This window comes from Labeo rohita, chromosome 9 (assembly GCF_022985175.1).
Source record: "Labeo rohita strain BAU-BD-2019 chromosome 9, IGBB_LRoh.1.0, whole genome shotgun sequence".
Classification (NCBI taxonomy): domain Eukaryota; kingdom Metazoa; phylum Chordata; class Actinopteri; order Cypriniformes; family Cyprinidae; genus Labeo; species Labeo rohita.
In genome coordinates this window covers 25,993,603-26,019,445 of record NC_066877.1, presented here as the reverse complement: position 1 = coordinate 26,019,445, position 25,843 = coordinate 25,993,603, and the positions used below count along the sequence as shown (strand labels likewise).

General features: G+C 33.7%; 2 protein-coding genes across 2 annotated transcripts; both read right to left on the bottom strand.

The window, feature by feature from the left end:
• Positions 1-363: 363 nt before the first annotated feature.
• Positions 364-12,609, bottom strand: lmln (leishmanolysin-like (metallopeptidase M8 family)). The gene is made up of 17 exons (XM_051118847.1): positions 12,337-12,609; positions 11,778-11,875; positions 11,658-11,688; positions 11,439-11,521; positions 11,190-11,307; positions 10,265-10,443; positions 10,045-10,150; positions 9,865-9,959; positions 8,777-8,894; positions 8,589-8,696; positions 8,403-8,479; positions 7,456-7,566; positions 6,634-6,766; positions 6,243-6,402; positions 5,958-6,088; positions 5,585-5,795; positions 364-4,201 (listed from the first exon to the last, which is right to left on the bottom strand). The coding sequence occupies exons 1-17, from the start codon at positions 12,463-12,465 to the stop codon at positions 4,101-4,103; spliced, it is 1,989 nt and encodes a 662-aa protein (XP_050974804.1). The 5' UTR covers positions 12,466-12,609; the 3' UTR covers positions 364-4,100.
• Positions 12,610-14,101: 1,492 nt separating this feature from the next.
• On the bottom strand, positions 14,102-25,740 carry lss (lanosterol synthase (2,3-oxidosqualene-lanosterol cyclase)). Its single transcript, XM_051119929.1, has 22 exons — positions 25,633-25,740; positions 24,968-25,136; positions 24,735-24,873; positions 23,902-24,010; positions 23,685-23,806; positions 23,481-23,577; positions 23,263-23,398; positions 22,719-22,827; positions 22,512-22,630; positions 22,249-22,346; positions 22,123-22,150; positions 21,946-22,002; positions 21,795-21,866; positions 20,628-20,678; positions 20,398-20,547; positions 16,749-16,845; positions 16,556-16,661; positions 16,412-16,477; positions 16,260-16,340; positions 16,000-16,170; positions 14,582-14,660; positions 14,102-14,491 (listed from the first exon to the last, which is right to left on the bottom strand). Exons 1-22 carry the CDS (start codon positions 25,644-25,646, stop codon positions 14,354-14,356), a joined length of 2,208 nt encoding a protein of 735 aa, XP_050975886.1. The 5' UTR covers positions 25,647-25,740; the 3' UTR covers positions 14,102-14,353.
• Between the last annotated feature and the right edge of the window lie 103 nt (positions 25,741-25,843).

Below are 25,843 nucleotides of genomic sequence, written 5' to 3'. Positions count from 1 at the left end.
TCATACATAAAATGATGTAACCCGGATTTTACCACTTTTTAACACTGTCTTAAAAGGTAAGTAAAAACACTTTTCTTTATCATAAATCATTTTATTGGGAAAATAAACACAACTGTTAACAATGCAAATTATGTCTCAACAGGAGGACTGTTAACATCTCTTTTAATTGTGTTTCATTAAAACAGCACTAATGTACCATCTACAATACAAAACATGGAGAAAAACAAATAATGAGAGATTATGTGGTAGATTTTTAGTTCTGCATAGACTTATCTTTGGTCTTACAACAGTCTCATGGCTTGGCATTTTAAATTTCCATTTATCCTCATACTGGCTGTAGGTTGTTATCCTCTTCCATGGTCATTTATGTTGTTGTAGAATCCAATTTTTAATCAGAAGAGAATAGTTTGTCTGATTCAATACATTGTTACTGTACATTCAGAAATGGTTTATTAAACAAATTAACAGATAAATAAAATAAAGAAAAGACATCTAATGAAATGTTTGGTCGTGAGTACCAAATCAAATCAGAGTTTAAACATTGGGACACAGTAAAATAAAAACAAATACAATACATTTCTTTTGATAAATTCACAATTTCATTAGAAATGTAAAATATGCTGTAATTTTCCAAGTTAATCTCAAATGAAATGTTGCAAGACGTGCTTAGTGAGGTCATGAGGATTCAACATGAGAAATTCAAATACAAGCATTGTGAAATTACAATCCAAGTTACAATTTAACACAATGACTATTTATGCAGTAATAATAGAAATGAAGTACGAAAACAGATCCTATTGTGATCTATATGTATCACAGTCCTTTATGACAAATGAAATGTAAATAGCAGAAAAAGCATAATTAAAATAATTTGTAAATGTTTCAATGCTACTAAGCCTCAATGCTCGCAGTGATTACAATTTTCAAGAAAAGGGTCACCTATATGAGAACAGCACAAAGGCTTGCTTTCATTCTAAGAAATGTTCAGACATACTGGTAAAACTATATGTTCATATACTGTCCTTGAGTGAATACAGTGAAAGGAAAGGCATTTCAGTTGAGGTTTGATTGAGAGTACAAAACTCCTTCATATACATTATAATGAGCCCCTAAAACTGTGAGGCTCATTCAGTCCAACATTTCGAAATATATAAACTACAACTATACATACAGTAAATATGAATTCATACCATAATCACACCATATTGTAGTTTCACTTTGAAATCTGGCATCTCATTTGCTCCATATTTCACACATTAATCTCTTCTTCAAACAGTATGCTTAAAAAGCAACACTAAACTTCTTAACACCGCAGCGTTCGGTACTACAATAGAAACATGTATATTCACACAACATATTCCATTTGCAAAGGCTCTAAAATAGTGTTGTATTTAAAGCTGCCATGTTTGTCTCTCAGCACTGTCAAAACTTAACTAATACTGTGTTCTAAAAGTATTGTGTTATCTAACAAAAAGAAGTCAGATATTGTAATACTAAAAAGCTTACGAGTGGCAAAATCTTCAGAGCAGCCTCCACACAAGTTTCTCGTTAAATATTATAAGATATAAAAGAACAATGAAAATACCAGATTACATATCAGACCGTCTTACTAGTCCTCTAACACCTAAACAGTAACAATCTATTCTCTAAACTAACACATATACAGCGCAGCTCCTCTGTATTTGTGCCCAGTTACATTTTTAAAATAATGGCTACATTTTGAATGCATTAAAGCAAGTTAAAATGTGACTGCTTTCTTGTACGTGTACAGACACCTCATATTTTAAAAAGTAAAAGTTTTGTAATTGAATATCTACATTGGATATTCTGTTAAAAAAGGGTGTTGGTCAAAAGAGCCCTACTAATGGCACCTTGCTACTGTAGTGAATTGACACCATGACAAATAAGCATTCGTTAAAAGAAAAAAAGATGCATACTTCTCACTGAAGGCAAACTAATCAACATGCTAATGTCATCTGATTTCATATAAATGTTATAAAAAGCACTTTTCTCAAGGGCTTTTAGTGAGTTGATTGTTATAAGACAACAAAGTCTATAAAGATCTGCAGCCTTTTTAGGATAGCCCTTGAGGACCAAAATCTGGCAACACTTCTAAAGGTAAACAGAATCAGTAATGTATGTCAGTATGTTTGTATGTCAAATAACTAATTGCGATAAAACTAAATCGCACATGCACAGGTCCACAAGTCTGAGACCGCTACTGAAAATTGCAGTATTTAATTAAGTACAAAATGAATTACAAATTATATAATATCAACATAATTTGACAAACAAAAATGTATATAAATTGCAGAATTTCTTAGTATTTGGTTTGTCATCCAGCAATCAAGCCAGGATTATTATAGTTAACTAAAACCATGCAAAAAAAGAAATAAATAAAGTCACTTGAAATAAAAAAAATAGAAAGATACGCTACCAGTCAAAAGTTTTTGAACAGTAAGATTTGTAATGTTTTTTAAAGAAGTCTCTTCTGTTTATTTGTCATTAATTTGATCAAAAGTAAAGCAAAAACAGTAAAATTCTGAAATATTTTGCCATTTAAATAACTCTTTCTATTTGAATATATTTTAAAATGTAATTTATTCTTGTGATTTTAAAGCTGAATTTTTAGTATCATTACTCCAGTCACATGATCCTTCAGAAATCATTTTAATATTCTGATTTGCTGCTCAAAAACGTTTATTGTTGTTATTATTAAGCAGAATTTTTTTCAGGTTTCTTTGATGAATAGAATGTTCAAAAGAACAGCATTTATCTGAAATAGAAATCTTTTGTAACATTATAAATGTCTTTATCATCACTTTTGATCAATTTAAAGCATCCTTGCTAAACAAAAGTATTAATTTCTATAATTTTTTCACAAAAAAAAAAAAAAAAAAAAGATACTGACTCCAAGCTTTTGAATGGTATAGTGTATAATGTTACAAAAACTTTTTATTTCACATAAATGCTGATCTTTGGATCTTTCTATTCACCAAAGAATCCTGAAAAAAAGTATTCAACCGTTTTAAATTTTGATAATCATAATAAAAATATTTCTTGAACAGCAAATAAGCATATTAGAATGATTTCAGAAGGATCTTGTGACAAAACCCTACTGTTCAAAAACTTTTGACTAGTAGTGTACATATTTCAGTTAACGCTCATTTTTTCCATTAGTTAAACTTAGTTTAATTAATTCACATCACAATGACTAAACTTCAAATTTAAAACAAAATATTAAAATAAAAACTAATTCAAAATATGAATAAAAATTATAAGCATGATTGGAGAATTTGTGCTTCAACGGAAGCAAGAATCTGACTGTCAGTACAAAGAGATACATGATCAATGTCAGCTTTGAATCAGTGACTTAGAAAATTGTCTTCATTTACATCATATTTTTGAAATATCCTAAAAAAATGTCCTATTTACCTGTATATTTTAAAAAAAAATCCCAGATTTTTGATGTAATCTCAGACTTCTGGACCCAACCGTATATTAATAAATTCAAACATGTTTAAACCCTCTTCACAAGTATTTATCTTGTACAACAGCAACATTCAAATTTCTATAAATTATCAAAAAAATTAAAATTCAGCACTTGCACAGACCTTAACAGAGATCTCATCTCACCTGCACTTCTCCATGCAAAATCACAAGTATCATCAGTCAGTCACATGACCTGATATACGCTGATCAAAACATTGCCAGCAATTAATTCACGACACAACAGAGAAGCACCATGAGCAGAACACCAGAGAGAATATCTCCCATCGTTGTCAACCAGATGCCTATTTCACAACCCAAAATGCTACACGTCCATCAGAGAGACAGAGAACATTAATTAGCACCTGCATAACTGTAACTTGCATGACTATGGCTTCACATTGGATCTACAGCTCGCTGGCACCTGACAGCCAGGCAAGGAGGAGTGCAATCAATGGCTTTTCAATCCCATCTACAGTCCACACCTCCACACAGAGAGAACAGTTGTCAGATCACTTCGCCGCCGTTCTGCTCTCCACAGCAGCTAAACCTCAAAGGAAGCCTGTAGCATATCAAGGCATCCATATTCACCCAATCAAGTGGGAACAAATTCAGTCCCTGCCACAAAGGAAGAAGCCAATCAGCAGTGGAGTAAGAGTTAACAGGAGCTGCCATAAGTTCACCACCAAACATGACGATCTGGAACAAGGATCTGAAGGAAGAAAATAATTATTATAATATGAAAGAAATTAACATTTTTTTGCAAACAAACCCATTTTAATTAGTTTGAACCTTATGTACCTGGTTTGTATGGAAACCTATTTCCGCCACTGAATAAAAAAAAGGTAACTGCAACTTGTGAGTTTACATCTCGCAATTGTGACTTTTTTTTTCTCAGAATTGTGAGTTGTCATTTGCGAGAAAAAAGACAGAATTGTGAGTTTTTATCTTACAATTCTGACTTTATAACTCGCAAATGTAAGTTTATACCTAACAATTCTGAGAAAAAAAATCAGTTTTGATTACGCAAATCTGAGGGAAAAAAGTCAGAACTGCGAGATGTCAACTCGTAATTGTGAGAAAAAAAGGTTTTGAATAGAATTTGAAGATAAAAAAAAACTTGCAGGCTTTCATAGGTTCATGCCTTATGTATTTAGAAAAACTTTTTTTCTTGCTACTGTACATTCCATGTTTATAAACAATCATCATAATCATTTTATTTTAGACAGACAAAATTGTTGGCTTCAATAACTCAGTCTGTTTTTAGAGAGTAGACAGCTTTACTATTTTGTCTTTAAATACTAATATATTTTATCTACTAATATATATTTAATCAATTTTAATACATTTACATTTTTTATATTTTAAATGTAATACTTTTTTTTCATAGTCATTTTTTGTGCATCTTGTAGGATTGTTTTAATATTTTTAACTTCTAAACACTTTGAATTAACATATGAAATATGAAATATAAATATACTTGCCTTGCCAATATTAATAATACTTATTTTTATTTCATATGAATGTTTATTTACCAAACTGTTTTACTACATTACTTCAATGTTAATTTACTACATTATACATACATATTTGACATGTATTATTTTTATTATTAATAATAATAATAAATATTTAAAATGTGTAAATATGTTAAATAAAGTAAATATTAATTTAAAAATATGTACATTTTATAATTATATTTTACATAGTCTTACAGCCATAAATGTGACCCTGGACCACAAAACCAGTCATAAGTAGAACAGGTATATTTGTATTCTTTTATGCCAAAAATCATGAGGATATTAAGTAAAGATCATATTCCATGAAGATATTTTGTAAATTTTCTACCGTAAATATGTTAAAATTTAATTTCTGCTAGCTAAAAACTTCATCTGGACAATTTTAAAAATTATTTTCTCAATATTTTGATTTTTAAATAGTTGTATCTCGACCTAATATTGACGTATACTAACAAACCATACATCAGTGGAAAGCTGACAATGTATAATTCTCAAGTTCAAAAAACTGACCCTTATGGTTTTGTGGTCCAGGGTCACAAATGCTGTGATGTGATGCGTGACAGACAGTAACTCACCTAAGCGGGCACTCTTGGTGGTGTTTGGAGGGGGGATCTCATGAGGAAGTGGACAGTTGCTGCAGAAGTCAGAGCAGGTTGGGCAGATGAGCTGCCCGCTGTAGACCCATCCATTCATTCGTATGCTCACGCTGATCACCTGACCAGTACGAACACATGGATAAGACTCATTCCGCACCCAGACCAACAACCCCTGAGCTGTACAAGACACCTGCAACACAAATCACAGTTTCAGTACGCGTAAGCCATCATCTTCCTTGTGGTGACACACAATGCCCTTATATTGTACTTACTGACCCCAAACTTCTGATATATAGACACACTTCTGTAGCCACTGTCCCATCTCTCATGAGATCTACCATTGCATTATTACCTTATAGCAACCACTGCCCCAGTCTGGGTAGGTCATTTTTTTGGTGCACTGCTCCATTACGAATGGTGACTTCTGGTACAGACAAACTGATCCCGGGCCGTACTGTTCCGCCCCATAGTTTCTCCATGTGGCTAAAAAAGCACAACCCCAATAGTCTCAACAGTTGTGGAATGGTAGAAGAGGTTACATGCAAAACATACTGACCAACACAAGAGGGAATAAGCAAATGAGACCTTCAATTCTGTTTTATGAAAGAAGAAAGAATGTGAATGCGTGGCATCTCACCTGGCTGGTTCTCCTGTATTCTGCAGTAAGAGCTGCGTTGGTATTCCCCACCCACATGCCAACTAAACTCCTGGCTAAAAGGACAATAGTCTGCAATCTCCACGGCCCCGCCGTATGCTGGCAAATCCTCCACAGGGACACCAGGGATATGGTCAAAGTACTACAGGATGGAGAGTTTATTATATTTAAAATCATTTAATCAACGTTGTATAAAGGCAGTCGTCTTGTATTTATCTGTAAACAAGTCAAATTTATTTGTATAGTGCTTTTCAGTAGTGTTTCAAAGTAGAAAAACAAAATGTTAAATAACACATTAATGTGGCAACTGCAGATTTAGGATTGAGTAAAGATAACACACAGGTTTCTTGCTCTGAATTTCTGCTGATCTTACCTGATACTCTACAGGAAGTGGATGAGGAAACTTCTGCAGGTTGCACACGGCCACTGCCAGCTGGTCCTGCCTGCAGGTGAGCTGCAGAGGTGCGCCCCTGACAGAATCACAGTATGGGTTCAGAGTTGGCCTCCTGTTTCAAACAGACAAGGTAAACACTCATTAGGAACAGATGTCCAATCAATGACCCAAATCTTTGCCAGTATGGCCGTTATGTATATTTAAGACTATGAAACCCAGTTTCTCTAGCTAAGATACAATAAGAGACTGAAATAAAGAACTGCTACAAATGTACAACACACATGATCTAATTTGTTTCTCTGGCACTAGTAACAAGTTTGATTCCCAGGGAAAACATGAAATGATGAAATCTAAAGTTTTTAAGCCATTTTGGTAAAAGCATCTGCCAAACCGCATAAAAGTAGGCCTATAATCATTCACAGTAAGAGATAGTTCACCAAAAAATTTAAATTCTGTCATTAATTACTCACCCTCATGTCATTCCAAACCCGTAAGACTTTTGTTCATCCTCAGAACACAAATTAAGATATTTTTGATGAAATCCTACAGCTTTCTGACCCTGCAGCAATGCAACTTTCGTTCATTTTCGCAACAGCGTTTAAGGATCAGAAGGGTTAGTAAGAACATTGTTAAAACAGTTCAAGTGACATCACTGGTTCAACCTGAATTTTATGAAGCTTTCTGTGTGCAAATCTCTCAGATTTCATCAAAAATATCTTAATTTGTGTTACGAGTTTAGAACGACATGAGGGTGAGTAATTAATGACAGAATTTTGTTGTATCTCATGTATCAAAGCTTACGTATGGCGATGCTGGTCTATCCAGAATTTACAGCTTTTCATCACAAAGTCGCAACCCAAACCTCTTCCCCATTCCAGGTTCTCTGCCATACTATAATTGGCCCTGTACCACCTTAAAAGAGAAGACAGCACAGAGAGAAGTCAATCATAAGACAGTCTTGCCATTCTAGTACTTAAATGACTAAATTATTCTTAAAGGGGACATCGGATGCAAAATTCACTTTTACATGGTGTTTGCATATAAATGTGTCTTAGCAGTGTTTGGACACAACCACTCTACAATGATAAAAATCCATTTGCTCCTTCTTTTTGTAATCCCTAAAAAACCAAAACAGTCTCAAATATCAAGCCATTGTGATGACGTCATACTGCTCAGGCTCCACCCACAACTGTTAATGGACTGTCCCGTATTAGCATATTCCTGCTCTAAGCCAGTTGTACACTGTCTGCCATTTTCTCCAAAACCAAAGTATGTTGCAGACATTTAATGAAGACCCTTAAGAATTATACCAACTTGTGGAAAATGGGCATCCGATGTCCCCTTTAAAGGGATATTCCCCTGACAAAATGCATATTCTATCATCATTTACTCACCCTCATTTCATTTTAAAACCTGCATGTTATTTTTTTATTTTTTATTTTTTTGTGGAATTTTTTTTTTAATAATGTTGTTACCAAAATGGTTTTGGGTCCCAATAACTTCCATAGTAGTTTCTGTCCATAATGTGTGGAGTGAATATGAACAAATCGTTTGGATAATGATTTCTTCAAAATATCTTTTTTTTGTGTTACACAGAGCACATAGTCATACATGTTTGAAACAACATGAGGGTGAATAAATGATAACAGAATCTTCATTTTTGGGTGAACTATAACTGTTAAGGTAGAAGTCCACACCACCATGAGTGAATAAACCACATTAGCAATTAGCAACAAAACTTCTCCTACCCTGTATCCTCCATTATGGCCAAAGTAATTCTGGAGAACACTCTGTTCTGTGTGTGAGATCCAGTCATCGCCTCATTCTGTTGAAGTAAAACATGCTGAATCCAATAAAAAAACTGTACTTTAACAGTACTGACACTGAAGCAGTTGTGCTGATAAACACCAACCCAGAATATCTGGTTTCAATACCTCTAACAGACGTTTTTCCCAGTGGTTGAACTCTGTGCCAGCACCTCCCTGGTTCTCCAGTTCCATGCCCTCTAGAATGGGGCAATTAAAATGTCTCCTGGCTTCCTCCTGATAAAACATCAAAACAATTCATGAAGCTCAGTTAGACTATTTAGATGGTGCTCATTTAAAAGGAAAGAAATACTTACAACTACACGCTGGGTGGCCAGAAGATGGACGGTGTGTCTGACCATGTGGCCACCACGGATGTCCCACAGCCGAGTTGCTCGTTTAATGACTTTATCACTCCACTGATATAACCCTAAACTGAGAGAGAGATATAGAAAGAAATAAACGCATATCAGAGGTCATACAATTTTGTAACATACAATAATAACATTCTAACCTGTTATAATCATGTAATATAATTATCACAATGCTACAATAAATAATAAAAAAAAATAAAATTCACTTATTATCACTATTACGTAAATACGCTACCAGTCAAAAGTTTTTGAACAGTAAGATTTTTGCTGTTTTTAAAGAAGTTTCTTCTGCATTTATTTGATCCAAAGTACAGGGAAAAAAAAAAAATATTTTTACTATTTGAAATAACTTTTTTCTATTTGAATATATTATAAAAAGTAATTTATTCCTTTGATTTCAAAGCTGATTTTTTTATCATCATTACTCCAATCGCATGAACTTTCAGAAATCATTGTAATATTTTGATTTGCTGCTCAAAAACATTTATTATTATTATTATTATTTTGAAAAAAGGAGATTAGAATATTTTCTGGTTTCTTTGATGAACAGAAAGTTCAGCATTTATTTAAAATAGAAATGCTGATCTTTAGATCTTTCTATTGGTCAAAGAATCCTGAAAAAAATTTACTCAACTGTTTTAAATATTGATAATAATAATGAAAAATGTTTCTTGAACAGCAAATCAGCATATCAGAATGATTTCTTAAGGATCATGTGACACTGAAGATAACAATGCAGATCGTTACGGTGTAACGATGCTGAAAATTTAGCTTTGATCACAGGAATAAATTATTCAAATAGAATAAATATAAACATATTCAAATAGAAAACAGTCATTTTAAATAGCAAAAATATTTAAAAAAAAATTTTGGTTGTACTTTGGATCAAATAAATGCAGGCTTGGTAAGCAAAAGAGACTTCTTTTAAACAAAATTAAATTCAAAAATCTTACTGTTCAAAAACTTTTGAATGGTAGTGTATTTTTAAATATTATTTCAAACATAGAAATAAAAACAAATATAACAATCACCTCTCATTGTATGCAGGTAGACCACTTGCAGAACGTGGTGTCAAAGGTTTCCCATCATCATCATGGTAAAACGCAAAGAGACCTGCAGAAAAACCCTTAAAACATATAGAACATGTAATTGAACAACAACGAAACTACAAAGCTCTCCTCATGCAGATGTGCTAAGTTTAATGTTGTTACCAGGGCATGTATGATCTCGTGTTTGACTGTGGACAGCATCCCTTCAAACTCCTGAGGTTGAGTAGAGATCATATTGGGACACAGATTGGCATATCCAGCGATGGGCCTACATTAAGACATTCTGTCGTTAATGTCAGCAACACACTGGACTATTTCCACAGCATGCTGTAAAGCAAATTAGAATCAGCTACATTCCCATTTCAGTAATTACTGCCATTACCTGTCCAGTTCAGACTCCAGCTGGCAGTACGCTGCATAGGCTACAATGTTCTCTTGTCCGCAACGCTCTGTGGTCATCGCACTCACGTACAACACGAAATCTGCCCTCGCCACCCCCTCACCATCGGGATGACCGGTGGGGCCGCAGGACTTGCCAGACTCACTGCAAACCCTGCATTGCTAAAGGAGACCTAACTCTAAGATTCAAGGATTCTCATAAATTTAAAATACCAGTCAAAAGTTTTTGAACAGGAAAATTTTTAATGTTTTAAAGAAGTCTCTTCTGCTCACCAAGCCTGTATTTATTTGATCAGTACAGCAAAAACAGTACAATTTTGAAATATTTTTACTGTTTAAAATAACTGATTTCAAAGCTGAATTTTTAGCATCATTACACCATTTATATGATCCTTCAGAAATCATTCTAATATTCTGATTTGCTGCTCAAAAATATTTATCATCTAAAAAAAAAAGGACTAATAAAAATATTAATTTCTATTATATTCATTTGGATCTTTCTATTCATGAAAGAACCCTGAAAAAATGTACTCAACTGTTTTAAATATTGATAATAACAATAATAATACAAAAAATGTTTCTTGAACAGCAAATCAGCATATTAGAATGATTTCTGAAGAATCATGTGACACTGAAGACTGGAGTAATGATGGTAAAAACTTTAGCTTTGATCACAGGAATAAATTACATTTTAAAATATATTCAAATAGAAAACTTATTTTAAACAGTAAAAATATTTTACAATATTACTATAAAATGCAGGCTTAGTGAAGACAAGAGACTTTAAAAAACATTAAAAATCCTACTGTCCAAAATCTTTTGACTGGTAGTGTATATTGATATTAAATGTAGGAATAAACAAAATAAAGAAGAAAATATTTTTGCCCATCAAATTTGCAGGCACCCACCTGCAAATGTTGTTCAGGGACAACAACTGGCCCACACTTGGTGATGTTTGCACATGGTCCCTGACAGTAGCGATGTGGATCATCTCTTTTCCTAAGGTACTGATTGGTTGCACATTGCCTAATCATTAAGAAAAAAACATAAACAGACACTAATGAGATTAAATATCCTCCAAGCTTTCAGAAGGACATAGCTGAGTGCAATTTTAAGAGGATTTGCTGTCAAACAATGCTAGCTCAGAAGAGAATTACCTGCTCAGTAATATTGGACCTGACTGCCTACGAACCCTAAAGGCCTTCTGAAGATAATCAATAGCCTGTGGGAGGAGCTCGTCCTTGAAACAAAGCAGAAAAAGATCAATAATGCATGTGTGCGTCTTGCTAAGAGGTGAAAGGGCATTTTTAAGAATCAGCAAATGACATTTCGCTTCACATATTGATAAATCCTTGACCGCAGAAATCAAAATATACCTTAACAAGGCTGCTTTTGGCTTCATCTAACCTGTGTGAACAGTAAAGATATTATGAAGTCAGCGTATGACAATGAATGGCATTAATGTGTTTATTAAAATATCTAAACAAATAACTAACCAATCCAAGCTGGAGTCGTACTCTATTTGGATCTTTAACTGCTGGTCAGTGCTTCTTTTGGTCAATCTATCTGGCTTCAGATACACTTTTTGTATTACCTAAAATGGCAAAGAGCATAAATGATTATAAGTACTGGTAAAACAGTAGAGAAGGACGTTCATTGAATAGAAAAAAAGCTTGGCCTGCCATATAATTTATTTTTGTACTACATAAGAATGTTATACTGATTTGAAGGCGAATAAACAATGACAGGTTTTTCATTTTATGGTTAACTGTCCCTTTAATGTGACATCATCCTGATTAATGTCTTTTAAAGGGATAGTTTGGCCAAAAATGAAAATTCTGCCATCATTTATTCACCTTAATGTCACTTTCTTTCTTCTGTGGAACATAAAGCATATATTAGCAGATTGACAGCCTCGGTTATTATTCATTTTGGGGAAAATAAGCACACATGGCATGATATTAGGCAGGCACAGTCTCATGTGATATTAAAAAGGCACAATCTTAAATTTCGTATTTGAGCCAGAAGAAAGAATAACAAGTAAGAGGGACTGACCTCTGTAGGCAGGGGCACTTTATGGTCACAGGTGTGCGTCTGTGCGCCGGTGCTGATGAAGATGATGATGGTGTTAAAGAGTAAAGCAGCTCTAACTGATCGAGGCTGCCACCATCCTGACGCCATCATTCAACCTGTGACTTTAACATTCATATCTCCGTCCTGTCACGCTGCAAAAAGCACTTCAATACCGTACAAATATAAAGGATGTTCCGCGAGGAATTCAAATCAGCAGTTCATTAAACCGGCTTCACCCATAAACCCAGAACAGCGTGAACGCGGAAACAGTGCTTCAGCGTGTCAAAATAAAAGCCTGCAATAATACACATGTATAAATAGTAATACGCATCTAATACTGCACAGTGTATAGTAGTCAACATATGAAAAGGATTAAAAAGGTTCATCAAAGTCCTAAGACAAGAACGGGTATTGTTTTAATTTTAGGACAACTTTGATGAAAAGTTTTGATCCGCTTCAAATGTTGGCTACTGTATATTGCATACTATTATGTGAGACAGAACACATTACGCAGTCTGAGGTCACATGAACTTATTACTTTGCATGTTTAATTCAGAGATGGTGTCCACGAAATGTGTTATTTTTAAATAAGTTCAGTTTTGTGTAGAATATAACATTTAACGTTATAACACGTAACATCGGATAGTTCAATTAAATAATGGGTCAAAAAGATTAAGGGACTGTTTACATATAAGCTATATATCACATTTCTGCATTAAAACAGTCGTTTTTTAAAATTCAGTTTTGTCTGAAATGTGTTAACATATGGTATAGTTTAAATATATTTAAGAGTTAAAAAAAAGATGTGAAGAGATGTCACTGTTAATATACATAATGTAGGATATACACTACCAGTCAAAAGTTTTTGAAAAGTAAGATTTTTAATGTTTTTTACAGAAGTCTCTTTTTTGTCACTGTTTTGTATTTGAATGTTTTAAAATGCAAATTTATTCCTGCGATCAAAGTTTTAGTGTCGCATGATCCTTCAGACACTGCTGATTTGCTGTTTGAGAAAAATGTTTTCATTATTATTATTATTATTATTATTATTATTATCAATATTCGAAACACTTGAGTACATTTTTTCAGGGTTCTCTGATAAAAATATTTTTTTTAAATAAAATTATAGAAATTAATATTTTTATTTGGCAAAGATGCTTTACGTACACAATTAAAAGTGATGATAAATACATTTATAATGTCACAAAAGATTTCAGATAAATGCTGTTCTTCTGAACTTTCTATTCATCAAAGAAACCTGAAAAAACTCTACTCAGCTGTTTTCAACATAATAATAATAATAATAATAAATGATAAAATTAGAATATTATGATTTCTGAAGCATCATTTGAGTGGAGTAATGATGCTAAAAATTTAGCTTTGATCACAAGAATAAATTACATTTTAAAATATATTCAAATAGAAAATTTTATTTTAAATCAAATAGTTATTTTAAATAGTAAAAATATTTCAGTTTTATTTAAGTTTTACTATTTTTGCAGTACTTTGGATCAAATAATGCAGGCTTGGTAAACAGAAGAGACTTCTTTAAAACACATTAAAAATCTCACGGTTCAAAAACGTTTGACTGGTAGTGTATGATGAAAATAAAAGCCTGCAATCTTTCAAGCAATAATAATAACAATAATAATTGTATGCAGTTTCTCCAACAATATTAAACCGAAAATATTTCAATCAGTGCAAACAAGAAGGTTATATAACATAAATAATGAAAATCAAAAAAATGTAAGCCAAAATATAAAATTATTTATTATAAGAGTACAGAAAATCACATTTAATTACAGAACCATACAGGATACAAAGCCTTGGTTCCATGGTTAAATGAGCACAAAATGAATCAAATATGCAGTAGATAATATTCTAAAGACTTTAATAAATCAGTCCTACATTCTTAAGAGCAGCAAACAGGTTTGTTTCAAAGAAGAATTGACTTTGATCAGATACTGCTTATTTGGGGCACAGGTACATAGTATCTGACTCAGATTTTGAGTTTCCCAGCCAGAGGGCTGCAGGGGTAGAGCCGTGAGAAACGGCCCAGCGTCCACACAGGAAACACATTCCTGTAAGAGGTGTAGCTGATGGCACAGCTTTTATTGAACACTCCAGAAATGTTCTCCTGAAAACAGGGAAACAACCCAGCACATTTTATTAAACAGATCGAGAGACCTCAGATGAATTTTGAAGATCTTGCAACAGCCTTGCTCACCTGTGGCCAGTCTCCATTGGGCAGCTGCTTATCAATCAGAACTTGAATGCCTCGCTGAATCACTCTGATGTCAGGGTACCTAAAATATGACTCTTTTTTTAGTAAATTAACCCTGTTATTTTGGAAAAACAACCCCAATGATCCCTATTGTTTTCCATGCAATTTGACATAAAGCATCACTTGGAAAAATGCACTAAAGAGTCAGGTAAAAATACCTGACCAGAAAACCTTTATTGCAATTTAAAAAACGTTAAACTTTGAAAAACAAATATGCAATTTAAAATACTACTCAAAATTGAGATTCATCTGAATCATTCAAGGACAATTCACTATTTTTCACCTAGTTTCACAATCCAAAGATCTCTTTTTCACCCTCTTGAGGAAAAGAAAGTACACATATTGTTTGATACTACACTTCCAGTCAAAAGTTTTTGAACAGTAAGATTTTTAATGTTTTTAAAATAAGTCTTTTCTGCTCACCAAGCCAAAATACAGCAAAACAGTATAATTTTGAAATATTTTCACTATTTAAAATAACTGTTTTCTATTTGAATATATTTAAAAATGTAATTTATTCCTGTGATTTCAAAGCTGAATTTTTAGCATCATTACTCCAGTCACATGATCCTTCAGAAATTATTCCAGTATTCTGATTTGCTGTTCAAAAAACATTTATTATTATTAATATGTTGAAAACAGCTGAGTACAATTTTTTCAGGTTTACTTGATGAATAAAAAAGTTCAGACGAACAGCATTTATTTGAAACAAATCTTTCGTAGCATTATAAATGTCTCCATCACTTTTGATTAATTTAAAGCATCCTTGCTAAATAAAAGTATTAATTTCTATATCCCCCCCAAAAAAAAAAAATTATACTGACTTATTATACTTCCAAAAGCGTTTTATCTTTGGATCTTTCTATTCATCAAAGAATATTAAATATTAATAATAATAATAATAATAATAATAATAATAAATGTTTCTTGAACAGCAAATCAGCATATTAGAATGATTTCTGAAGGATCATGTGACTGGAGTAATGATGCTGAAAATTTAGCTTTGATCACAGGAATAAATTACATTTTAAAATATATTCAAATAGAAAGCAGTTATTTTAAACAGTAAAAATATTTTGTTGTACTTTGGATCAATTAAATGTTACTGTAAATGCAAAAACTTTTGACTGGTAGTGTATTTATACATAGTTTTTTGCAACTCAGTGTGCAAATAATTTTACACATAAAATGTGGGTTAAATTGACCCCCAATAGAAATAACAACAAAAATAGATGGGAATTATGACAGTTCTCACAACAGGTTTTCTGTTTTTCCATGAACCTTTAGTGTTTTTCAGTGTCAATTTTTGGCAAACTGAATGGAAACCAAAATCTACAACCAGACACTGGTGCTGATGTTACCTGGCAGCCATCAACCCCAGCAAAGCCCAGCAGGTGTTGTGGATCTGTGAGTTCTTGCTCTGAACGTAGCACCGCTGCTCACATGACTCAAAGTCCTCGCCCCAGCCTCCATCCTCCATCTGGTTCGACAGCAGGAACTCACAAGCGCTTTTCACCTCCACACAAGCAGACCTGCAACATCGAAAAGAAATAAATGAGAGGGTTAAAAGGGCAGAGTGCATTAAAAAACATAAACATGAAAACCCAAACAAATAGCATACCCATTTTGGAAAGTGTGGCCCATACATGCAAAAGCTTCCAGACCAAACCAGACTCCATATGTGAAACAGACTCCCCAGGACCTAAGACAAGCAAAATACTGCATGAGAAAGAACAGAACAATGTCTCTGGCTATAAATGAACCACCACCTACCCTTCCCATGAGCCATCAGGTCTTTGAATCCTCCTGCAGTAGTCCAGCCCCTGCTGAAGAGTTGTCCTGTGTGATCAAAACATGTGGTTTAACCAAACCATGTTTTCAGACCACAGTATGTTAAAATATTGTGTTTGGCTGTACCTAATCTCTTCTGCTCTGTGCTTAGGATATACGCTGTGAAAGTGTTTCAGTGCCTGCATTACAGCTGAGGTGCACTCAACATACGTGTAGTCAATCATTATATCACCTAGGAGGAAAAAAAGTGAAATCAGACATATCAAGACCGATGAAAAATGCACTGACAACTGAATATGATGTTTAACTGCACGCTCACCAAACACTTCAGATGGGTTCAGCAGCTCCAGCAGTTTTCCACCACGTTTGGTCTCATACGTGGCAAACCCTCCATCTGGATTTCTCATGCTCAGCAGCTGAAACAAAATCACACAGATTCAAAACACAAATTACTTTTTTTAATTGATCAAACAAATATAAGAAATGTTTCTTAAGCACCTAATCAGCATATAAGAATCACAGAAATAAACTAGATGAGTAAAGTTTGAGAACAAACTGAGTTGGCTTGAGAAAGCCTTGCCTGAAAGTTTGAAGCAGTTGTAAAAGTATTAAAGTTAAAGTGGTTGCTATCATGATTTACCACACTGCTTACATGATTTAACATGTTGTTAGCATGTTTTAACATGATTTCCTTGTTGCTTGTATTTTTATAGGCTGATTACAATATTGTTAGCAAAATTAGCATATGGTTGGGATGATTAGCAAGTTACTAACATGTTGTTAGCATGATTAACAAGTTACTAGCATGTTGTTAGCATGATTAGTAAGTAACTACATATCGCTAGCATATTTCTAACATGATTACTATATTACTAGCATGTTGGTAGCATGATTAGCATGTTACTAACATGTTGTTAGCATGATTAACAAGTTACTAACATGTTGTTAGCATGATTAACAAGTTACTAGCATGTTGTTAGCATGATTAGTAAGTAACTACATGTCGCTAGCATGTTTCTAACATGATTACTATATTACTAGCATGTTGGTAGCATGATTAGCATGTTACTAGCATGTTGTTAGCATGATTAACAAGTTACTAACATGTTGTTAGCATGATTAACAAGTTACTAGCATGTTGTTAGCATGATTAGTAAGTAACTACATGTCGCTAGCATGTTTCTAACATGATTACTATATTACTAGCATGTTGGTAGCATGATTAGCATGTTACTAACATGTTGTTAGCATGATTAGTAAGTAACTACATGTCGCTAGCATATTTCTAACATGATTACTATATTACTAGCATGTTGTAGCATGATTAGCATGTTACTAACATGTTGTTAGCATGATTAACAAGTTACTAGCATGTTGTTATCATGATTAACAAGTTACTAACATGTTGTTAGCATGATTAACAAGTTACTAGCATGTTGTTAGCATGATTAGTAAGTAACTACATGTCGCTAGCATGTTTCTAACATGATTACTATATTACTAGCATGTTGGTAGCATGATTAGCATGTTACTAGCATGTTGTTAGCATGATTAACAAGTTACTAACATGTTGTTAGCATGATTAACAAGTTACTAGCATGTTGTTAGCATGATTAGTAAGTAACTACACGTCGCTAGCATGTTTCTAACATGATTACTATATTACTAGCATGTTGGTAGCATGATTAGCATGTTACTAACATGTTGTTAGCATGATTAACAAGTTACGAACATGTTGTTAGCATGATTAACAAGTTACTAGCATGTTGTTAGCATGATTAGTAAGTAACTACATGTCGCTAGCATGTTTCTAACATGATTACTATATTACTAGCATGTTGGTAGCATGATTAGCATGTTACTAGCATGTTGTTAGCATGATTAACAAGTTACTAACATGTTGTTAGCATGATTAACAAGTTACTAGCATGTTGTTAGCATGATTAGTAAGTAACTACATGTCGCTAGCATGTTTCTAACATGATTACTATATTACTAGCATGTTGGTAGCATGATTAGCATGTTACTAACATGTTGTTAGCATGATTAGTAAGTAACTACATGTCGCTAGCATATTTCTAACATGATTACTATATTACTAGCATGTTGTAGCATGATTAGCATGTTACTAACATGTTGTTAGCATGATTAACAAGTTACTAGCATGTTGTTATCATGATTAACAAGTTACTAACATGTTGTTAGCATGATTAACAAGTTACTAGCATGTTGTTAGCATGATTAGTAAGTAACTACATGTCGCTAGCATGTTTCTAACATGATTACTATATTACTAGCATGTTGGTAGCATGATTAGCATGTTACTAGCATGTTGTTAGCATGATTAACAAGTTACTAACATGTTGTTAGCATGATTAACAAGTTACTAGCATGTTGTTAGCATGATTAGTAAGTAACTACACGTCGCTAGCATGTTTCTAACATGATTACTATATTACTAGCTTGTTGGTAGCATGATTAGCATGTTACTAACATGTTAGCATGATTAGTAGTACCTACATGTCGCTAGCATGTTTCTACCATGGTTAGCAAGTTAGTAGCATGTTACTAGCATGATTAGCAAGTTAATAACAGTTGTTAGCATGATTAGCAAGTTACTGGCATGTTGCTAGTGTAGTTCTAGCATAATTTGCATGTTATTACCATGCTGCTAACATAATTAACAAGTTACTAGCATGATTAGCATGTTACTAGCATGTTGCTAACATGATTGGCATGTTACTAGCTTGCTAACATGTTTCTAGCATGAGTAGCATATTACTAGCACGTTTTAACATGATTAGCATGTTGCTATCATGTTTCTAGCATAATTAGCATGTTACTTGCATGTTGTTAACATGATTAACAAGTAGCATGTTGCTAGTATGATTAACAAGATATTAGCATGTTGCTAGCATGGTTAGCAAGTTAGTAGCATGTTACTAACATGATTAGCAAGCTACTAGCAGTTGTTATAATGATAAGAAGGTAACTAGCATGTTGCTGGCGTGTTTTTAGCATAATTAGCCTGTTATTGGCATGTTGTTAGCATGATTAACATGTTTAAACCAGCGAAAACCAGTTTATTCAGTAAAAAAAAAAAAAAAACCCAGCTAAAAACCAGCTAAAACCAGCCTAGGCTGGGTATCTAGCTTTAGCTGGTTTAAGCTGAAATTAGCTGGCTTAACCTTGGCTGGTCTTTCAGCAGGTCTCCTAGCTTGGCCAGCTAAGACCTGCCTGACCAGTGGCTAAAACCACTTTAAAACCAGCCTGGGAGACCAGCCAAAGCAGCCATCAGGCTTAGGCTGGCTTTAGCTGCTTTTTTAAGTAGGGACTTGTTAAGCTTTACTACAGCAATACAGCTTAGATGCACCATAGGTCTCTTAGTATAAAAGTTTTTTCACCCCCTCAATGAAAGTCTATGGGATTTTAGTTGGTTTGATAGTCTGGTTTTCAAAAACCGTAAGTTGGATCATACAGCAACTAACTTCAGAGCAGTCTGAAGGTCTGACCCAAGTTTGGTGGTTGTAGCTTTAAAGCTCTAGGAGGAGATACTGACTAAGTTTGGGCTCAGAAGAAGAAGAATCAGCATCAGCTTATATAGCAGATCAGTAAATTGGCTTTCTCAAGCCAACTTAATTATATTTTACATTATATTAATATAGAAAAGAACTTCTTAAAACAGTAAAAATATTTCACAATATTATTGTATTTACTGTATTTTTGATTAAACATATACCGCTTTAGAGACCATAAGAGACATTTAAAAAATCCTACTGTCCTCAAATTTACAATAGCGTATCTGTATCATTGGTGATCACTGTAATTTTAATGTTAAGAAGCCATGGATAAGCATTTTGCTCCAAGGGGATTATTCCTATAATAAGTGTACTGTAAATCAGATTATTGTAGCACTGGTAAGACACTGACAAAATGTTAAACATCTGAATTGTAAATAAGGCTTTTACCACATTGACAGCATCAAAGAGTCTTTCTGTGGGAACGTTTTCTTTAAGAAAACCACACTGCTCCTGGAGCAGCATAACAGATTTCAGCCCTTCCGCTGTACAGTCCGCAACTATCCAACCACAGTCCCGTGTGCTGAAGGGAAAACCTCCCTGTGTCACATACGAAAACACATACTCAGTAAAGTGTTCAAGAGCAAATTAAGAATAAGTTAACATGCACAAATGTTTACCTTGTTCATTTGTCTATAGTATTTCTCATATTCCGGAGGATTTTCTTTGATCTATAATAATAAGAAACTGATTAGACGTCAAACAGAAACCAAATTATTACATTTTAGTGGGGGCCAAATTTATAATATATATACGCTGCCATTCCAAATGGAGTCTCTAATATGCTCATCAAGGCTGTATTTATTTGATTGAAAATACAGAAAAAAAAAACTGTAATATTGTGAAATATTATTGCAGTTTGTAATATTGGTTTCCTATTTTCTATTTTATTTATATACCTAAAATACAATTTATTTTTGTGACACAGCACTGAATTTTCATTAGCCATTACTCTTCTGTCACATGATCATTCAGAAATCATTTTAATAAGCTGATTTATTATCAGTGTTGAAACTGATACTTTTTTCTTTGATTCTTTGATGAATAAAAAGTATGTTTATTTAAAAAACAGAAATATTTTCTAACAATATAAGTCTTTACTATCACTTCTTCTCCATTTAACACATCCTTGCTGAATAAAAGTATTGAAAAAAAAGAAAGAAAAAATTACTGACCCCAAACTTTTTAATTGTAGTGTATATTTGTAACACAAAATTCAAAATTTCTTTGAATAAACACTGCTCTTTTTCATTTTTTATTCATCAAAGAATCCTGAAAAAAGTATCACAGGTCCCAAAAAATATTAAGCAGCACAACTGTTTCCAACATTGATAATAAATCAGCATATTATAATGATTTCTGAAGGATCATGTGACACTGAAGATTGGAGTAATGATGCTGAAAATTCAGCTTTGCATCACAGGAATAAATTAAGTATATTAAAATAAAAAACTGTTATTTTAAATTGCAATAATATTTCACAAAATCAATTTTTTTTTCTTCTGTATTTCTGGTCAAAGACACAGCCTTGATGAGCATAAGAAACTCTTTAAAAAACATTAAAAAGCAAACCTTTGAACAGCAGTGTATATATAATTACATTAAATAATAAAGAAAGACTTAGAAAGACGATTTTCAATGTGGACTTTTGGACTCCACTGTATTTGGATTAGCACATGAACAAATGTAACATAGTCAATCACAACACAGTTACAATAAGTTAAAGCATTAAAGAGGCTGTATAATGAACAATATGAAGTTTAAAAATGAGCTGTAATCATCCTCACCTGGGTCAGATCAAAGAAATGATGGGCTTGTGTGAGGCACTCTGTAAACCTGGGGATGTCCTGAGCACCTGCCTGTTCAGAAAACAACTGATCAGAGAGATCACTGGTTATGTGCCAGTTTCGGCTTTATTAATAAAGATATGTACTGTACCTCAAGAAATGCCTGTACTGCAAATGCAGTGTCCCATAGCTGTGATCCATTTGTGCCCTGATGGAAATAAATAATAATATGAGTGGTGAGTGAATAATATTGTTAATAATAAAATTTTAATTGCTTAACTGAACAGAAAAGACAAACTTTAAATTCTTTATAATGACAACATCTCACCTGCATTTTCATACCATCCAGACCCAACCTGGAGCAATGAAAAAATAAAAATCATTTAAAAACTATTATTATAATAATATAAAACATAAACAGGACATTATTAAAGGAAACAAACAGGAAACAAACCATAGATAGTCAGGGATCCTTGACACATGCTCCTGAAAGACAGACGAGGTGGGTCCATCCACATACCAGCGTACCAACATATTGATTGTCTTCGAAATCTGACAAAACAGGAAATTAGTTCAGAGCAGATTTATTAATGATGAATAATATGCACAGAACAACTGCACACAATAAAAACAAGAATGTGTATTAACAGAGTCAGCATTGATGATTTCATGCTGACATTATCTTAGTAAAATAAAATCTATTCTCTCGTCTCTCACCGGGCCAATGCTGATACACTTTGTGAAGCGATCGTCTGCTTTAATATGGTCAAAAAGCTCCTTCACTGCTTTTTCTCTCAGCGTAGTGCTGTGATGAGCTTCATACACATTCAGGATCGCTGTAAGAACAAGTTTGATAGTGTTATGTGACATAATTATAATCTAAAGGGTAAAATTTTTTTTTTTTTTTTACAAAGATTCTCTCACAGTAAGCGATAGTAAGCAAGGTGCTGTGAGGTGTGTACATGTCACAGGCTGCAACGTTGTTCCTCTGAGCTGGCCAGTCAATAGTCGAGTATTCCTGAACGTAGAGCTCCTGTTTAACACAAAAAGAACAACAACTGTGATTGGATAGTTGGATAGTTAAAGAGACAGTTCACACAAATATACAAATTCTGTCAATAATTACTCACTCTCATGTAGTTCCAAATCCGTAGGACTTTCGTTCATCTTTGTAACACAAATTAAGATATTTTTGATGAAATATGAGAACTTTCTGACCCTGCAACTATGCTTCTGGGTCTGAACATTTCAGTTGCATTGCTGTCTATGCAGGGTCAGAAAGCTCTCTTAAAATATCTTAATTTGCATTCTGAAGATGAACAAAGTTCTTACAAGTTTGGAATGACATGACGGTGAGCAATTAAAGACAGAATTTCCATTTTTGGGTGAACTATCCCTTTAAGTCAAACAAGCCTGCTTTTAATGTGGTCTCAGAGTGGCCTCTAGTGGAGAAATTGTGAAACTTCACCTGTCTTAAACTGAGTACCAGCGGATCTTCATCAGCAGACAGCCTGACCGCATAGCAGTAGCTCATGGGCAGGTAGACCTGCCGACAGTGGCACCATAAAGTAGAGGGATGTGCCGGCACCCAAGAGGGAAACAACCTGATGGAAAAAAAAAGTCCAACTGTATAAATAACAAAACAAAAGCAAAACTAAATCTGGAACTGATGTACACTCTGCATACCACATCTCTGGAAAGAGCGTATTCATTCCTTCCCAGCTGTATACGTTGAGGATGGCCAACCAGAATTTACCCCAGGAGGGTATGCCGACAGCACCACCTGTATCAGAGCAGCACAATACTGACACTGAACACCATTTTATCTCATTTATTGGATTACGTTACATATGAACATAGAGTTGACTGTTTATATTAGCAATCCCTGACCTTTGCTGTGTAAAGTATTCCTTGCTCGAACCATATCTGGATCATCAGGATCAACTCCCAGAATTCTCAAGGTGGTGTAATTTAAAGCTGTTCCAAAAACAGTAGACTTATCTTCAATGTGCCTGAAAAAGGAATATTTGTGGTAGACATGTTCCTGGCAGGTGAGATGTCATGAGATTCACCCCATATAATAAAAGAGAGTGTTATTAATACTCACAGGCCCCAGCCTCCGTCAGGCAGCTGCACAGAGCGAAGGTATCGAACCATTTCCTTCTTCCACGCATCTGGCAGAGGGATCTTGGCAATGTGACAGGTTATGAGCAAACCTGAAAAACAATAATCAAATAGACAAAAGGACAATTTAGATTTAAATTCTCTGATATTTCTACATTTTTCACCACTATTATATGTTGTACTATATTAGTGATAAATTTTAACCTTAATAACGTATCAGTTTAGCACACAACATTTTTTATTTTAATTAAATTACTCTAATGAAATTATGTATTATTATGTTATACATAATTTAGCATTTATACACTACCAGTCAAAAGTTTTTGAACTGATTGAACTGAAAGACTGCTCACCAAGCCTGCATTTATTTGATCCAAAGTACAGCAGAAACAGTAATATTTTGAAATATTTTTACTATTTAAAATAACTGTTTTCTATTTAAATAGATACATTTTTTAAAATGGAATTTATTCCTGTGAATCCGGTGAGTCACATGACCCTTCAGATATCATTCTAATATTCTGATTTGCTGCTTAAAAACATGTATTATTATTATTATGTGAAAAATATTTTACAATATTACTGCTTTTGCTGTATTTTGGATCAAATAAATGCAGGCTTGGTGAGCAGAAGAGACTTTCAGTTCAATCAGTTCAAAAACTTTTGACTGGTAGTGTATAAATGCTAAATTATGTATTCTTTAAAAACATTAAAAATCTCAAAAACTTGTGATTGGTAGTGTATATATTATCATAATATTTATTTTCATCTAATGACTAAAAGAAAGTCCATCCAAATGGCTTATAAATGAATTACCTGGAAGTAAGAAAAGTGGTCCACCATAATCCCCAGCCCAGTGTCCATCTTCAGCCTGGAGACGGCTGTAGAAGTCCATTCCCTTCATTGCAGCTTCTACTGCGGTGTGTGCGGCAGGGGCCGCTGAGATGAACTCACCCTAAAGTCGAGAAAAAACGGATTAGATTTGAACATTAGAATGTTATGCACACCATGTGTTGCAGTGTACACTTGTCTGTAATCTTTATGTTTACCGTGTCCAGTCCCAGAGAGTGAGATTCCAGGAAGCTCTGCTTTCTGTCCACAGTCTCTGCCTCCTCAATGTACCTCCAGGTCTGTCTGCCCTCCACATTGCTCAACCTCCAGCGGCTGAGATCTGTCACCGGCTCAGTCTTATAGGGGCCTCCCCTTCTCCGCAAACACCTGAAATAAACCTTTAAATGTTACACTTGGATAGGCATAGTAATATATAGTGCAGTAACACTTTTAGATGTTTAAAAAGCTGATGTGCATTTAACAAGAACAGTGAAAAGCTCTTTTCTTGTTCATTATTTTATTTAACACTTTGCCTATAAAAAAAAAAAAAAAACGATTATTCGTAAAAGTACTGGCATTGTCTTTCCAAAAAATAAATTAATAACTAAAATAATAATAACTAAATAAACACCTTGTATTTTCATGACTTCATTAATCATATTATAATAGACATCTACAGATGTGCATATTGTCTGCATTATAGTGTAGTGATATGTATAATAATAACAACAACAAAATAATAATAATAATAATATAAACCTAAATCGTCATAATAATGTATTAGCTTCTGTTTAATGTGTCTAATGGGAAAATGTATTCGTCTCACATCTGCGTGATATTAACAGAACTTAAGCATTCACAAATAATAAACAATTATACTTACGTTCCCCCTGTCATCTTTGAGGTGCATGAGCAAAACTTCCAAAATGAAAAGAACCTGTTATATTTCAGGTGGTCGAGAAGCCAAACGCCTCCCTTAAATCAGCCTGGGAGATGTAGTTCTTTATTTCTAAGATCGTACTCAAAGCGGTATAAAGATGGAAATGGTCTTCATCTTTAAACTACGTTTCCCATAATGCTTAGCGCTGCCTTCC

Bases quoted from the DNA above. Each gene is read 5' to 3' on its own strand.
- lmln (XM_051118847.1), bottom strand. From the start codon at position 12,465: ATGATGGCGTCAGGATGGTGGCAGCCTCGATCAGTTAGAGCTGCTTTA. The intron at 11,522-11,657 runs GTATATTTTGAT...CTTTGTTTCAAG, and splicing joins CCAAAAGCAGCCTTGTTAAG to GACGAGCTCCTCCCACAGGC. The intron at 6,403-6,633 runs GTAAGATCAGCA...TCCATCCTGTAG, and splicing joins CACTTCCTGTAGAGTATCAG to TACTTTGACCATATCCCTGG.
- lss (XM_051119929.1), bottom strand. The intron at 24,874-24,967 runs GTAAACATAAAG...TCTCGACTTTAG, and splicing joins ACTCTCTGGGACTGGACACG to GGTGAGTTCATCTCAGCGGC. The intron at 23,578-23,684 runs GTCAGGGATTGC...GCTCTGATACAG, and splicing joins GAATACTTTACACAGCAAAG to GTGGTGCTGTCGGCATACCC.